Consider the following 16,523-nt stretch of genomic DNA (forward strand, 5'->3'; position numbering starts at 1 on the left):
TTATGTCAAATCTTGCCAGGGCCCTTTTGTTTCTCTGCAGCCGCAGCCTCATCAGGTCACCCTCCAGCTTCTGCTCAGCATTCAATTAAAGTCCCTCGTCCCATCAGTGCACATCACGTCAGTTCTGCACTTACTGGCTGCTATGACTGAGCGGACCCTGCCTGCTTGCCTGCTAGCCTGCTTATCTGTCCGCTGCTTAGTGCTCAGTGGACACTGCAGAGGTGAACGTTCCATAATCCTTGCAAAACCCATTATGGCTCTTATAAATTAGAGACATGATCACACTCTGTATTTTGCAGAGAGACTAATGGGTGAACTCTCCACCAATGCCATCATTTACTATCCCGGCACAGCTCTGCTCCTCACAAGCTGCTGACAGATATCTGAGCAGCAGGTCAGGCCCAAGTTGGTGCAGAGGTTCGAGATTCCACAGGTGTTGGTTCATGAACTGGGCTGTCTTTGGCAGACCTGGGGCATGGCTGGAAATCAGGCGTATAAATACTGAAACTGGGTTGACAATCAGGTAGTGCAAACAAGGTGGAACAGCTGTGAAGTGCAGTAAACCACAGACAGACAAAGCTTGAGCATTTCTTCCATCTCCCTTCAGAGAACCTGAGGAATCACAGTCTCTGCCACCACCATGAGTCGCAGCCCGGACAGGATCTCGTCCTATCGTCGCCACTTTGAGGACAGCAGCAGCAGCTCGTCCTACCAAGTCAGGGTGTCCAGCCCATCCCCCAGCAGGAGAGATGCCCGTCATGCCTCTGCAGGCTACCCCTGCAGAGCCGGGGCCAGCAGCATGCGTGTGGAGTCAGTGGGACGAAGGAACGTCTCTGCTGCACGCAGGACTCGCATGGTTGGAGCAGGGTAAGCTCTATGAGTAACAATTACAATATAATTTCCTAAGATGATGCAATATTGTTTTAACCTTGAGAAAAAAAATCCTCTTCTTCAAGCTGTCTTTTGAGATATTTTATCGGTATTTTTTATTCTGTGAAACATTCACATTTTCTCATATTTTCCTTCCGATGCTTTTCAGTGTGAGTGCAGGAGCCATGGTGTGTGTTGGGCCGAGCGGAGAACCTGCTATGGATCTGGATGTGGCTGCAGCTGAGAACCAAGAGTTCCTCAGCACCCGCACAAGTGAAAGACAGGAGATGGTCGTCCTCAATGACAGACTGGCTGTTTACATTGACAAGGTAAAACAGCTTAGGACTAACCACATCTTACCTCTTCCATCAGTGCCCATAAAAATATGTGTCTGGCCCAGCTAAAAATATCTTTGGTTGAAAAATGTGAACATATTATTCTCTCCTCTGTGAGCACATGGGCGGAAACATTGGAGTTTAGGTGTAACTTGAAATCGCTGAAGAGATTTTCTTGTGCTTACAGGTTAGATCACTTGAGCAGCAGAACAAGCTGTTGGAAGCAGAGATCGAGGCCTACCAGAACCGCTTCGAGAAGCCTACAGGCCTGCGCCTCTTATATGAAGAACAGCTGAGGGAGCTGAAAAAGATCGCTGACCAGATGAGAGTTCAGCGGGTGAGACAGGATTCCTCAAATAGCACATTTCCTGTTTCTATTTTATACCTTTCAGACGCTCAATAGAGCACAAAGAGAGAATTCTTTGTTTCGGGCGAGGTTTACACCTCACTGAACTGAAGAGGATCCATCCAAGCAAGGATACAAGACGTCAACTTGGTGTTTTCAAGGTTCCTTACCTGGTAACAGGCTTACTCCTGGCAGGCAAATGGAGAGGTGCCTGAGCGTGTTAAGGTGTCATGGAGTACAGCTGTCTTCAGCTATGTTTTATGCATAGATGAGATGACTTGACACTCTCAAATACACACTCAAATACACAAGCACGCACACACACACACACATGCACACACAGGACTGAAGTTAAAATATAAAATTGCACACAGCCTCGCACACACACCTTCAAATCTAACAGACTTGTGCACAAGCCTTCAAATCTAATAGACGGCCATATTATTTCTGGCTTCTTGGTTTTCAGGACATCTCCTTGGCAGCTAAGGCGTCTACAGCTGCTCAACTTGAGGCAATCAAAATCAAATATGAGGAGTCAGTGGAGCTGCGGAGGAAGGCTGAATTAGATATTGAAACCTTCCGTCCAGTAGGTAACATTTAATTAACCATTATCTCCTTCATTGTCATCTTGATAAACAGTCCCAAATCAACAACGGTGTGTGTTTTTCAGGATGTCGACAAAGCCACCTCCTCACGCATTGCCTTGGAGAAGAAGCTGGAGCAACTGGAAGTTGAAATTGAATTTCTTCGGCGCGTCCATCAACAGGTGGATAACACTTTCACATAAGAACTACATTGTAAGGTTGACTTTTATTTCCATAATTACTAAAGATTAATTTCATTTGCTTCCAGGAAATAGATGAGCTCATGAAACAGATCTATGCAGCTCATGCCTCGGCTGAAAGTGCATTCGCCCTGCCTGACCTAGCAGCTGCTTTAAAACAAATCCAAACCCAGTATGACGATATAGCGGCAAAAAATCTCCAGGTAAATTAAACACACATCAGCGCGGTCTCAAACTTAGTTATCTGTGTTTCAAATTCATTTAATTTTTTATCCGCTATATTTAGGAGATGGACTCATGGTATAAAAACAAGTTTGAAGATCTAACCAGTAAGACTTCAAGGCACGTAGATAAGGTTCGAGGCTTCAGAGAAGAAATAGCAGGAGCCAAGAAAGACGTGAGTATCAAAAGGTGAAATTAATCAATGAGGTTTGATTCACAACTTGAATGGCTATCGTGACTATTTGCATACAAAAATACCCCCAGATCCAAAGCAAAGAACGTGACTTGGAGGCCATGAGGACCAGGAATGAAGCTCTTGAGGCCCAAATCCGAGAGATGCATGAAAAGTACAGGAAGGAACTGGAAGAACTGCAGGTAAAGAAGGGCTCATGTAGTCCAATGTGCACTCCTGGTCTCACCAAAGTCAATTGTGAACAAATACACAAAGCAACCCCATAATTCTTTCATATAGTCATTTTATGGTTCTGTTTACCTTTAGGCTCGGATTGAAGCCCTGCAGCTTGAGCTGAAAACAACCAAGGAGAAAATTGCACTGCACCTGCGCGAGTACCAGGACCTCCTGAATGTCAAGATGTCTCTGGAGATTGAGATTACGACATACAGGTGAAGGAAACGTTTATTAAAAGTGGATAAATGCCATGAAATCTATTTGAATACATGTAAACAAACCGTTGTCCTTATCTAATGATTGTTTTTTTCTTACAGAAAACTTATTGAAGGAGAGGACCTTCGGCTCTCCGGCATGATGCAGACTCTGTCCCTTACCAGCTGCAGCATGAGCGCCATCAGTGGTGGCATGAGCTTCAGTGGAGGAGGCATGGGTGGTGCTGGTGGAATGGGTGGCGGGATGATTGGAGGTAGTGGTGTCGGTGGGGGTGTTGGAAGCATGGGAAGTGGCGTAGGAATGGGTGGGGGCATGGGTGCAGGAGGCATGGGCACAGGTCCAGGCAGTGGTGCTGGAGGAATGGGTGGAAGAATGGGTGCTGGAGGTCAAGATGACAAGAAGGGTCCTGCTGGTAGGGCAGGTGGCACAGACATGGGTGGTGGTCATGGATTGGGAGCTGGGGGTAAAGGTGTAGGAGCGGGTGCAGGCGGGGTGGGCACTGTTGGAGGCAGTGGAGGACTGGGTACTGGAGGACTGAGTGGTGTGGGCACTGGTGCTGGTGGACTGGATGCTGGAAGTGCTGGTGCTGGGGGTCTGGGCATTGGCGGTGGAGGTCTGGGCACTGGGGCTGCAGGTGTGGGTGCTGGAAGCGTAGGCTCTGGTGCTGGAGGCCTGGGTGCTGGTGTTGGAGGCAAGGCTGGCAGTGCTGCGGGTGGTGTTGGAACTGTTGCAGGTGGTGGCACTGCAGGTTCAGGTGGCATGGGTGGCACTGGTATGGGGTTCAGTGGAGGAAATGCCAACATCGGTGGAGGGAAAGGTGACGGAATTGGTGGAGGTGTAGATAGGGATGTAGGTAAAGATCCTGGAATGGGTGGCAGAACTGGAGGCACTGGAGGAACTGAGGGTGTGGGTGGAGGCGATGCAGGTGTTGCATTGTCAGGCGTTGGTGGTGGAATGGGGAAGACTGGTGGAGGACTGCGTGACACCAGTGGTGCAGGGATGGGATATGGTTCAGATGGCTTTGATGGCACCAATGAAGCCTACCCAGAGCAGGCTGTGGAGCTGACGGAGAGAAGGACGGTGCTCATCAGGTAAAGGTACCAACAGGTATCTTTTCTAATCCTATAAATGCAATGTTGAAAATGTAGGTTTTTTGCAGGGCAAAAAAACATGCCCCTGATTTTGAGAAACAATAACTTTAAGGTGCTTTATGAAGTCCAGCCTGGTTAACTCTTTCTGTCCATTTTCCTTCCCTTCCCTACAGAACGGTCAAAAATGAGGATGACGTGCTTGAAATGGACCACCAGGAACAAACCTACACCATTACCGGCGCAGCCGATGACTCTGACAACGAATGAGCAGCACGAATTCCCAAGTGACCCCCTCTCGCCCTTAAACCTCCATGCCCCTTTGAGCTTTGCACTGACCAAACCCCATGTCTGGACACTGACCTTCGCCCTTTGCCCTGGACAAGATGGCCATGAATGACCTTAAGCTACTGAGTGAAACCCTCACTTCATAGGGTTTAAATATGCCTCGCTCTGAACACAACATGGTTTCCAAACTTTTGTGTGGCTAACACCCCAACCCCCTTTTCCTTACTTGCTGCAATAAAGCTATCAGCATTCAATTACCTTGTCCTTTTTATCTTTGATGTCTTTTTCTGTGTTCGAGGGCCCTTTTAAGGACACGGGATGTTATCCAATTATATATTCATGAAAAGCAGGTAAAAGTACATTTTTGCTCCACTGGGAGATGTTGCTTATTTTCATAGCTTAGGTTTGAAGGGTGAAGAGTGAAAAAAGGCAAAGAAAGTGTACAGCAAAGGAAGGGAACAGTGAAACAGAGAGAAAGATTGAGTCACCTGAGGGTCGAGGCGGTCGTCCTGACACTTTCTGGAGGGCTGAGGAATCCGTCAGTCAAATTTAGTCCCGCAGCAGAGTGACGGCACACAGCCGTTTTCTGTCCTCATTCCATCCACATCCACACCTTTTTCTCCTGCTGCTGATTGGGAGCGATTGGATCTGGCCAGCAGATGCCAAACACACTCAGTGTCCTGCTCAGGGCCTGGGAGCAGAAACATGCAACACACCAATCCACTGACAGCAGCTGCAACAAAAGATAGGAGCAGGACCGGTATTATTATGGCAGCAATAACATAACTGGACCATCATTATTATAGCAGGACATATCTGACCAAAGTCAACAAAATGTATAATTTTGCTTTAAGATTATATATGATGGTACCTTCAAATTGTCAAGGTAATGGAAAAATGCACAAATCTAAATGTTTGCTGGTTCAAATGTTACCAGCCCAAATTTTGGATATATATAAATTGGATTGAGCCGGATTTCCTGTCAACTTTAAACCCAATATGAATATAAAAATGACTTTCCCATTCATCACAAATGCAAAAAGGCTTTCTGAATAACTGTTTGTTTTTTTTAACATTTGCAATAATAATAAAAAAATAATTCATCACTTTTATTTCAGTCGTAATTAAAGTTACAATGCAATACGGAAAAAAACAATAGAAAATAAAACAAAGACAAAAGATTTATTTAAAGCCATATCACTGCTTCATCTTAACCATCAAAGACGATTATGCACAGACTCCATGTTGAAATAATCAATATCTCTCTCGGACATCATTCCCACAAGCTCATCCCACCCGAACATGCAGGGGACAATTAGTTTGAGCCTCGAACTGTCAATCGGAGATATAATGAGGAGCCGCGAGACGGTCATATCATTAGATTACATTTCGTTACAGCGAATTATTATTGTGCATCCGACCCGAAACATGCGTATGTAGAAATCAGCCTATTTAGGTTTAAGATGAGGGAGAGAAATGCATTTCTCATGATGCGACGGAATTTATTATTTTTATAATTAAAAGACAAGAGAGGGAGACGGTGTCTGTATGTGTGCGAGGGGAGCGGAGCTCTCCATGGTGCTTCGTCTTCAGAGTGGAAAAATTGAGGCAGTGGAAAAGACGAGTTCAAATACTATTCAAATAAATAAATTAAAGATAAACTTCCTAATTTTACTAAAAAGATTGCCTGTAAATTATGTTTTCAAATGAAATTTTAATGCAATTTTAAAGATATTATTTAAATATTTATATAATTGTGGAGAAACTACAAGCCTATGTTTAAAAATATTTTATTTTGACTGAAGAAAATGCAATAAAAAGAGAAAAAGCTATAAAATGATTCAGATTTTTATTCCGATAATAACCATGACTTGCTTAAACATCGGGGCTTATTCAAACATACAGGCCAGTCAAGGTTACATGTCTTAAACATGCTCTTTGCCATTTGAGTTGTTTAACTCACACTTTTAGTTTCGCTAACACACCGCATAGTGAATTGGGTCACTAACCTTCATCCTAAAAGAAAATGCAGTTTAACTCCGCGCCGAGGGAAAGAGCTCCTTATATTCAGCAAGAAGGGCAAAAGTTGTGACTTTCTTTGAAACCTGTGATTTTCTGTCACTTTGTGCATATGCTTTGGGTGGCTAAATCCCAATTAGGGTCGGCTGACACGCTGCTCTATTCATGCAGGGCCCTGCGCGCATACATTTGCCTAGGAATGAACTTCTCAAATAGATCTCCTGCTAAATGCGTTGGACAGCAGAGAGAATCGGCCTGACTGACACGTTCTTTCTGAGGCGCTCGAGTGAGAAAAGGTATGAATTTATAAGGTACACCGAAACATATCAATTCACGAAACTTCACACGCTTTTATCCGCGTCTTCTCAAGCGAGACAAAGTGAGTTTAAGTCAGGGAAATGCGCCTTGAAAAAGCCCGGCGCAGAAACTTTGTAGAGACTTTGAATACAGAAATGGTTCAGCCCACTCCTTGGAGGAAAGAGAGGAGGCATTTTGAATGAAATCACGCATGAGCAGCGTTGAATCAGGTGCCGTTTATTCGGCTCTTCTCTAATGCGATTTTGAATATTAGTCTGGGTTAAAACCCAATCATGTCATCTGGTGGGAGTCCCATACAAGCATCATTACTATTCAAACGCGTCGCTAATGTCCCACCCGCATCAAGGCAGCTGGTCTGCCCTCGGTGCAGCCTGCATCTTTCCCCAGGTTTCCCACAAAGTAAAACACCTTCCTTTGACCGGAGAGCTTTTAAAAAAAGACAAGAAAGGCGAGAAGTAAGATAAACAGGCCTGACTAAAGCTTTGCTTTTTGTTTGAGAGCGGGCTCAGATCTGAAAGGAATAATAAGAAGTTCTGATTCTTAAACAGGACAGAGTTCATCCTGTCCAGAAAACCAAACGCATGGCGATTTAACTTTCCTTTTTTAATTAAAACAAGTGTGACTAAATAATTGTGAGATGTGCCGAAGGTGTGGGCTTACATGTGGTGAAATTAATGGATAAAGTCACTTCTGAGACGTGGGAATCTGTGAGAAATAGGCCACATTGCTAAGTGGGACAATGATTGGGCTCTGCTGAATAGAGCCAAACAAAGTTTATGGGTCGACATAAAAAATGTGTTTTCTTCGGAGCTCAGAGGGGTCTAAATGGTAGGCCATTGAAACCAGTCCAGGAGAGGTGGTGGTGAACCCTTGGCACCCCTGAAGTATAGTCAGGGAGCATGAATAGAGATCCCTGGTGGGGCATTGCTCTCAGTATTTACCGCGTTGCTTTGCAGACAGGTTGTTCCTCTATATTCATGGCTCATTAATGGCCAACCAGTTAAATCAGAGCCCCACCGTTTAGACAGTTAAAATCCAAGAAAGGCTGGCAAGAGCCAGGCAGGGCCGCCCATAAAAACGTCTCCCTCCTCTCCCTGCTCCGATTCTTCTCAGGGCGTTATTTAAGTTCATTAAAGAAATGCGGAGTTGATTTGAGAGAAGCGCACTTGCGGAATGCTGTTGATGGACTTCGCAATGTTGTCCCGGAATAAAGATCCGGCCATGTAATTAATGTGTCTTTTTCTTTTACAGAAGGAGGAGGGACAATACCGCCGGTCAAGCCATTTAATTTCATTTAATTTTCCATCCCATTTGCTTCCAACCCTGTTTTCACTCTGACACGGAGCCTTTGACTGCGTCAGAGCGCACAGCGGAGCGCGGATTCGCCGCAGCGACTTCTCCGCACAGAAAGGAAACGTCTTCTTCTTCTTTTTTTGCTGCCCCCCTTCTCTCCAAGGAGAGTAATTAATTTCACTGTGGAGAAGTGCGGGGCTTTATAGCAGCGCAGGGGTGGATGGGAACCAGCCGCAAATGGCGAGGCGTTAATAAATAACCCCTTCGCACAGCCAGGCGCAAACATTGCTCCCATTGATGAGATTGTTCGCGTGTCGTTCGGGCTCTTTACACGTTGGAGAAGCGCAGAGAGGAGAGAGAGGCGCAACATGGGATGCAGAGAGACAGAGAGAGAGAGAGAGAGAGAGAGATTATAACATTTTAATTGTATTGTTTGCTTCTACTTTCTTAAACAAACAATGCTATATAATATCAAGAAAACAGAAGAGTGTTTTATTGTCCTCTTAGTTTGATGAATTATTCAACACGTCAAATAATGCATTCAGGTATAAAACCTTTAAATGTGGAGATTTCATCATTTGATATTATTTGTTACAACATAATATAAAATGACTGTCCTGAAGTCCTGTCCAGGAGGTTTCAGATAGGCTAACAAGTAGGCTACTTGTGGTGATTCAGTCCACAGTGCAGAGGTCAGAGGTCAGCATGGTCATAGCCTGAAGTGTTCGCCCACAGGTTCTTGTTCTTTTTCTCTGGGACTTATCAGTAGAGCATCAAAAGGCTCCAACAACAACTGTAAACAAGGTGCTGCTGCTGCACAGAGACACACACGGAGGCTGCTTTTCCTTCTTAGTCTCATAACTGAAATGTTGCCAATACCAACCAACAAGATAAATACATGATTTAGGTTATTTCTATCATGGTGGCAGAGTTCATGCAGTCTGAAGTAACAAAATACATATGATATTAAGTTGATGATGATCAGAGAGGACATAGCTGATTGTTGCTGATTGCTTTTGCACCTTGTACAGTAAAAAACACTTATCTAGATATTTTAAATTGTCAGATTAAACGGAGGATAGAATTTGCCTTTTGAGAAAAATCGTACACATCCTGTCCATGAAATGCATTTTCACAAAACCGTAAGTCGACAATTTTAACAAGTTTTGGAGATACATGGTTATTAAAGGACAGCAACGTCATTTTGTTTTGTTATTTATTTAATATTGCAAAAGCAATCAATCAATACACTCGAGTCAATAAGTCAAACACAGACCAAGGAATTTATTTACAATCATTTGTACCATGCAGTTACATGCATAAAAAAAACCAACTAAATAAATATTGAATGTATTGTTATCTCCCTCTGAAGTCCTCTTTATTTACATAATCATTCTGTGGAGAGTTTTGCTGCATGTGAGATGTTGTAAATCCTTTCATTTTTTTGTCATCAATTTCAAGGGTGGAAACACCTTCAAAATATACACAAACTTATATTTCTTAACAGAAACGGATAATTGCATTGAGCTATAGGGTGTAATAATAATAATAATAATAATAATAATAATAATAATAATAATAATAATAAAATCACTTGTTTGATTGAGTTTTTTCTTGACCATAATTCCAGGACAATACTTTTGTTTAACGAGTAGCACGAGACAAGAAAGCCACAAATGCGTCGGGAAAAATCTGCAGGTAATTTTCTTATTTCCCCCAACCTCTCTCTCTCTCTCCCTCTCTCCCTCTCTCTGTCTTCCTGCTGGTGGTTTTCCCTTTTCAGTACCTGCCTGATCCCCACCCGGCACACGCCGAGAGTCAATAGAAGTTAACAAGTCCTCTAAACTTTCCTGCTCCCTTTGTCGCGCTGAGGACACAAAGGAGGAGGCAGAATAAAGCTCTTTGAAGTGTATAAAAGCCAAAGAATGCCAGCCAAGTAGATTTAAAGTAGCCACTGATTTCCAAAACCTGGCCTGAAAGGGAAGAATGGAAAAGGGTGAGGATTTATGGATAAATTATACAGTGGATTTGTCAGTTAAAATATCGGAACTGTCTGGAGGACAAAGCCACATGCTGAGGATTAATGGTCGCTCTGGACCTTTGATTCTGCTCCCTCTTTTCTCTGCCCTTGACAAATTGGATTTTGGGGATGGGAAGGTCGCCTGGCCCTTTGTGTCTCTTGACCGTTTTGGAGCAATTCATTATGCGGCGGGGTGAGGGAAAGTCTCCATGTGACCAGGCCGGCCCGTTTTGCTTCTCCTCACAGCTGCTGGGAGAGCCCAACTCTCTCACACTCACTCATACACACACACAACGCTGCTGCTGCAAACTCAGGACCCCCCCCCTTTAAAGTACCTTACAGCAAAGCATCACCTCTCTGCCGCCCCCCACACACACTCACACGCTTGCATCCTGAGTTGGAGAGGTCGGGAGGGGTGGAGGGCGGTGAGGGAGGGGGGCTACCTTGCCTGCACCATCACTAGAAAAGCCGGAGTGCATAACGCCACCGCGTCACTTTGAGGGCGGATATCGGCCGGTCCTCATCCTCTCCTCCTCATCCTCTTCCTCCTTCCCTGCACTCTTCCAATCGGTCTCCATCAGTCTTCATGGTTCTGATCTCACCCCACGCAATGCAACCCACCCGGGCGTCCACCACCGTCAGTGTGTTCGCGGACTGCAGCATCCCGGCCGGGCTCCGGATAGGACCTGTACCGGGCATCTTCAAACTCGGGAAGTACGTGTCGGACCGCAAGGAAGTTGGACCCAAGAAGAAGGTGCGTTTAAAACATTTAAACTTTTTTAAAATGCTGTTTATTATGTTTATATATTAGGTTTGAGTGTATGGTTTTGACAAGGCAGCCCGAGAATGTGTCTTATTTGGCAATATTAAAAGTGAAGTTTGTTAATTAGATATTGAATAGATTTGAATGAAGGTTTATTTATTTATTACCAATGAAGTTATTTTAAAACTGCATAAAAAGTCATCTTTTAAAAAAAAAATTGAACCAAATTTTCCCCACCCGTCATATAAAAAATAATCCTTCAATATGTTGAGTCAGTATTTTTTATTACCTGTGAATCTGTTGGTGTATGATTTAAAAAACGAGCGGGCTGGGTTCGGACTTTAAAGCTGCACTGTCAAACTCCATCGAGCCTCCACTTATTAATTGGTTTGGCCTGTCAGGTTGGAAATAATTGAGCTCCATTAGTGGCCGACTTGTCAGTCTGTGCTTCTACTTAACCGGCCTAATGGGCGGCCCGGGTCCGCTGTGTGGGATTTCATGCCCTCAGCCGCCTCACATTTCACTGCCTGGCGGGCCTGTTATCCCGATGAGCCGTTTAATTTTAATGTAATCCGGCCACAGAAAGATGCCACCGAGGCCCGCAGCCTGGAGCCAGGAAAACATATAGGATTCAAAATAATAATAACATCTATAAGAGATAACAATTAAAATAAACCACTGTCACCGGACTGGGATGATCGAAAAGGTGGTGAAAAGTGGGGTGATGCATTATATTTTTAAAGTCCAGGGGAGCACAGAATTACAAAATAAAAGTCTAAAGACTTGATATAAAAATAGGAAACTTTAAGAAAAAATAAAACATTTAAATATTATGTTATATATTCATACACGCGGAGCAGTAAAGAATTTTCGGCCATGGTTGCATCTCTAACCGCACCCTGTTATTGTTGAAGCTGTCAGCGGGTGTGATTGATGCGTCTAAATGCGTGGCCCCGGGCTGCCGGCGATCATCAGGTGCACTCTCTGTGTCAAATGTCGCGCTTCGATCTTTAATGTCCTTGAACAGTTTAGAAACGCTCTGACACTCCTCAAATTCGTTTCCCATATCAACTCAATTAGGCCCGAGTGTCATTCTCTTTAGTAAATCATCAGCAGAGCGGATAAAGACGCATTAAGCGCGTTTTGGTCATGCATGGCCGCAGCTCCTCCAGGTAGCTCAGACAGCCAAGGGGGATAATAACAGCGGGAAATTTGTTAAATAAAAACAAACAAACAAACTTACTAACAGACAAATAAAAACAAAACATACGAGGAAGCATAAATAAAGTTTGGAATGAAAAACTACGATTTTAAACACAGGCCAAAAGTATTCGTTTCAGCGTGTGGCTGATGTGTTAGAGGGACTTGATGTTCATAATTCCCTTTTTTTATTATTATAATTTTTTTTTTATCAAACTGTTTTTTCAAGCTCATGTTCACTGAGAACTTTATTTTGCCGTCTCAGGTCCGCTTGGTGCGGGGGGAGTTTGTGGATGAGTCGGGCTGTCCAGTGCCAGACTGGATCGGATTCATTCGCGCAGCCAGGAACAGTCAGGAACAGAACCTGGAAGCAGTGTCAGATCTACCTGGCGGACAGGTGAATTTTCATTACAGCATACTTTTAGGCCTTTGTCAGATTTATACCCTCCCCCTTTTTTGAACTCGTTAGTTAACTTGAGCCTCTGTACCCTTCTTCCCTTGTCTGTTAAAAGATTTTCTACCGCGTGCTGAGAGAAATCCCTGCAGGAGAGGAGCTCAGTGTTTGGTACTCCAACAGTCTGGCCCAGTGGTACGACATCCCCACCACGGCCACTCCCACGCACGACGAGAAAGGTAACCCACATTGCTAATAATAATGTCCCGGGGTGTGGAAAAAGTTTAGGTGGGCTGTGTCTGGAAATAAGGGAATAGTAAAAATAACAGTATAAACAACAAAAATTAGAAAATAAAATCAATAAATATAAAAAATACCACAAAAACTTTGAGGGAAAAAAGTATTTCCAAAATGTACATTTCTATTGTCGGATTTAGTTTTACATATAAAGAAGTTTATTGGTAATTCTTACATTACAATGTGTCTCATGCCCTCAGCTACAGTGAGGACTCACACTGACACAACATCGACATGTTGAGGGTCCATCACTGCACAGTTAAATGACTGCCAATACCCGCGATGTCTCTCCTCTATCGCCCAGAGATGGAAATCAATTGGATGTTGTTTTTTCCTCAGGCATCTATTTAAAAAAAATATATATATATTTAACGAAGAATCGAGATATTGCCACTTTATTTATTTAAATAAGAACCCACACATTCGCTTAGATATCTGGATAAAGTATAATATCAGCCCTATGACATAAACAATAGATATTTTTTCCCTTTCGAGGATATCTGATTAGTTTTGTCATCAGCGACATGTGTTTGGATTGTTAATCTGTTTGTTTGGGCTGCTCACGATCATTTGGCGTTTGCGCTTGAGGATTATTCTCTAATCTTTGCAAAACACCAGCTAAGCAGAAACTAATCCGTTTAATGAAAAGAAAAAGATTATCCCCAACAGATACTTTGCAGGGAGATCCATTACTGACGATAGTTTTGGATGATACACTGTATTTGTATGTGGAGGGGCCTCTTCACTAATTGAATAAATGTAAAAGCAAAATGGCGAAGCATGAAATGATATCACACTTGCATAATTAAAAAAAATAATGCCCATACAGTAATAACAGTGCTCGATGCAGGGAATAAAAAAGCAATTAAAAGCAGTAATAGAGGTGTCTCTGCGACCATGAAGAAGAAGAGGCTGGTGATTCAGTTGCGAGGCGGAGGTTAACAAATGTCAGCGCGTCATTAATATTCATGTATTCAAAAGCAAATAAATTCAAAAACAAGTGCTTCACGGTAAATTAGGTGGGTGCGTCAAGGTATTGTGGCCTAATGAATGCTAACTTTTATGTGGGGTGTATATTGCCCTGATTCTCCGGCCCAACACACCGTGTGCGCTCCTGGACATACGCTCGGTCCCATTATTAGGCGTCAACAGATGGGCCTTCGCCATTGTTTCTGGAGACTTGCGATTTCAAGCAACAGCTGCTGTCACTTCCACGGGAAAGAGCCCAGAGAGAGAAAGTCCCGTATTCAAAGCATCACTTTCAGAGCGCCAGATTGGGCAGGGCGTTTGCTCTTTTGATGGCGATCATAAACAATGAGCCGTATGAGGATTACAAAATCATTACATCTATATTAACCTCTGAGTGCTCGACTGGGGGTCATTTAAATGGCCTTCCGTGTCTATTACCACTTGGCACCACATCTTAGAAACTGGATTATATCCATTAGGCCTCAATTTAAATTGAAGCTTATGTGCAGCAGCGACTGAGGAAAATGTTGCTTTTTAAAAGGAAATTTTCATGGGAACATGGATGTTATATTGCAATGATTTATTGTTAAAATTTTCATGACATAATGCAAAATGTGTGTATTTTCTATAACATCGTACTCCATTTAATTTTAGTGTGCATGCTGTGTGTAGTTAAGGCGGTATTAGGGAATAATAGAGGCACTTGTATTGTAGGTGCTCACAGGTCTTATTTCGACAGGTTTCAAAACCTAATTTTACGCACGGACACGGCCTTTTACGCACAGGAATATATCTTAAAATTGTCATGTAAACGGTATTTCCTGGCTTCACCTTGTGTTGTGTGACCTAATGATCCTCATTCAACTAAATATAAATGTCATGTTTGTTCTTGCCTCTTCAGGTGAGGAGCGTTACATCTGCTGGTACTGCTGGAGAATTTTCAAATACCCGAACACACTCAAGGCCCACGTCCACTTCCACTGCGCCCTGAGCAACGGGCGGGGGTTTGTGAACAGCGAGCAGGTCAGAGGCACGGAGACCTTCAGCAGGTCCCCAAAGTCAGGAGACATCCCCAATACCTCCACCTCTCCGAGGAGCGTTCACAGTAACACCTCCATCTCAGACTCAGGCAGGCGGGCTGTGTCCTCCTCGCCTTTTCTTAACAAAGCGGGGCTGTCAAAGAAAAGCAGCTCAGAAGAGCAGGACAGGGCGCTCGACATGAGCGTCACCTCAGCCAGAAACCAAGGACACATCCTCGGCCTCGGCGCCACATCCTCAGTGCTGAGCAGCATGGGCTTCCACCCGGGCGTGCGCTCTGCCTTTAAACCGACGGGCGTCTCCAAAGTCCCGGGCACGGACGCGTCACGGGAGGACGCAAATGGAAAGCTCGGCGGCCTGGGATTCAGCAAACTCATTGGAAACATGAAAACAATCCGCAATGTGGGTGAGACTCTAAATGGAGGAGGGAACCATCCTCCAAAGTGCGCACCTGCAATTATGGACTCCGCATCTCCAATGGTGCCATGCACAAACACCATCCGAAGTTTCCCGTTGCTGCCTCACATGGAGGAGACCTCGGCTTTTAAGCACGTGGAGAGTAGGATGCACTCCGGCCTGTCCCCGTCCCGGTACCCCCAGATGCCCCCTGGACTCCACTTTGAGCGGTTCTCTCTCCCTCACTTCGACGGTGTCAAGACTTACGGTGGAGACTGTAATATACCACTCATGCCCTTCACTGTGTATAACGGAGAACTTCTGTACAGCTCACCTTACTATCCGCTGAAATTCCACTTCAGCAACCTCCTCAAGTACCCCGAATCCGTGTCCTATTTCGGTGCGCCCCCACTCAGCCAAGACCTTGGCTCAATCACCAACATTGACCGGGAGATCGCCATGCACACGCAACAGCTGTCAGAAATCGCGGCGGAGAAGAACCGGACGAGGCTGGACTCGATGCCTGCCGGGAGCGCAAGCAACGCCGGCTCAGGCAAGCCGAAAAAGGGACACCTGTGTCTGTACTGCGGCAAGCTGTACTCGAGGAAATACGGCCTGAAAATCCACATGCGGACTCACACAGGTTACAAGCCGCTCAAATGCAAAGTGTGCTTCAGGCCGTTTGGAGACCCAAGCAACCTGAACAAACACATCCGGCTCCACGCGGAGGGGAACACGCCCTACAGGTGCGACTTCTGCGGGAAGGTGCTGGTGCGGAGGCGGGACCTGGAGAGGCACGTAAAGTCGAGACATCCCGGGCAGACCATCAAGAAACTGGACGACAAAGCGGGCGGTCTGTTCGAGGACGCAGAGCACAAGAGCGACAATGACAGTGATGTAGACGTTTGCTTCACCGACGACCAGAGCGACCAGGAGTCGAGCAAAAATAATGACTGAGATGTTTTCTTAAGAGGCACCACTCACAGACTGTCAGTTATGTACACAACAAACATGTAATTTAAGCTCTTACTGAATCTTGATTTTTTTTTACATTCTGGACATTGACCTAAGCATGTTTGAACCACATGACACCAAACTGTTACAATTTGTCGATTATGCGCCGTTGGAATATTTAGGCCCAGTGGTTGGCCACAGTTTACGGGCGCAAAGATCTGAAAGAAATCTCAACTTTGTTTCTGCTTCCTAAAAGAGAATGTCTGGACTTTGGCAGCTTTCTTAATAATGCTAAAACAAAACA

General features: G+C 44.5%; 2 protein-coding genes across 2 annotated transcripts; both read left to right on the top strand.

The window, feature by feature from the left end:
• Positions 1-640: 640 nt before the first annotated feature.
• Positions 641-4,540, top strand: LOC138584731 (glial fibrillary acidic protein). Its single transcript, XM_069657035.1, has 15 exons — positions 641-867; positions 1,046-1,199; positions 1,393-1,542; positions 2,018-2,137; positions 2,222-2,317; positions 2,404-2,538; positions 2,622-2,732; positions 2,822-2,932; positions 3,057-3,181; positions 3,284-3,441; positions 3,505-3,567; positions 3,640-3,954; positions 4,123-4,170; positions 4,222-4,273; positions 4,447-4,540. The coding sequence occupies exons 1-15, from the start codon at positions 641-643 to the stop codon at positions 4,538-4,540; spliced, it is 1,959 nt and encodes a 652-aa protein (XP_069513136.1).
• Positions 4,541-10,794: 6,254 nt separating this feature from the next.
• On the top strand, positions 10,795-16,222 carry prdm13 (PR domain containing 13). The gene is made up of 4 exons (XM_069657082.1): positions 10,795-10,962; positions 12,437-12,568; positions 12,684-12,804; positions 14,733-16,222. Exons 1-4 carry the CDS (start codon positions 10,795-10,797, stop codon positions 16,220-16,222), a joined length of 1,911 nt encoding a protein of 636 aa, XP_069513183.1.
• The last annotated feature ends 301 nt before the right edge of the window (positions 16,223-16,523 follow it).

The sequence above is a fragment of the Semicossyphus pulcher genome, unplaced genomic scaffold, assembly GCF_022749685.1.
Source record: "Semicossyphus pulcher isolate SPU_LCO1_2020_fin unplaced genomic scaffold, fSemPul1.0.p SCAF_9, whole genome shotgun sequence".
NCBI lineage: Eukaryota > Metazoa > Chordata > Actinopteri > Labriformes > Labridae > Semicossyphus > Semicossyphus pulcher.

What these genes read in the sequence shown, in the direction of transcription:
- LOC138584731 (XM_069657035.1), top strand. Translation starts at nt 641, where the DNA reads ATGAGTCGCAGCCCGGACAGGATCTCGTCCTATCGTCGCCACTTTGAG. An exon ending in ATTGAGATTACGACATACAG is followed by an intron (nt 3,182 to 3,283) that starts GTGAAGGAAACG and finishes TTTTTCTTACAG; the next exon opens with AAAACTTATTGAAGGAGAGG. An exon ending in CGGGATGATTGGAGGTAGTG is followed by an intron (nt 3,442 to 3,504) that starts GTGTCGGTGGGG and finishes GCATGGGTGCAG; the next exon opens with GAGGCATGGGCACAGGTCCA.
- prdm13 (XM_069657082.1), top strand. Translation starts at nt 10,795, where the DNA reads ATGGTTCTGATCTCACCCCACGCAATGCAACCCACCCGGGCGTCCACC. An exon ending in AAGTTGGACCCAAGAAGAAG is followed by an intron (nt 10,963 to 12,436) that starts GTGCGTTTAAAA and finishes TTGCCGTCTCAG; the next exon opens with GTCCGCTTGGTGCGGGGGGA. An exon ending in CAGATCTACCTGGCGGACAG is followed by an intron (nt 12,569 to 12,683) that starts GTGAATTTTCAT and finishes GTCTGTTAAAAG; the next exon opens with ATTTTCTACCGCGTGCTGAG.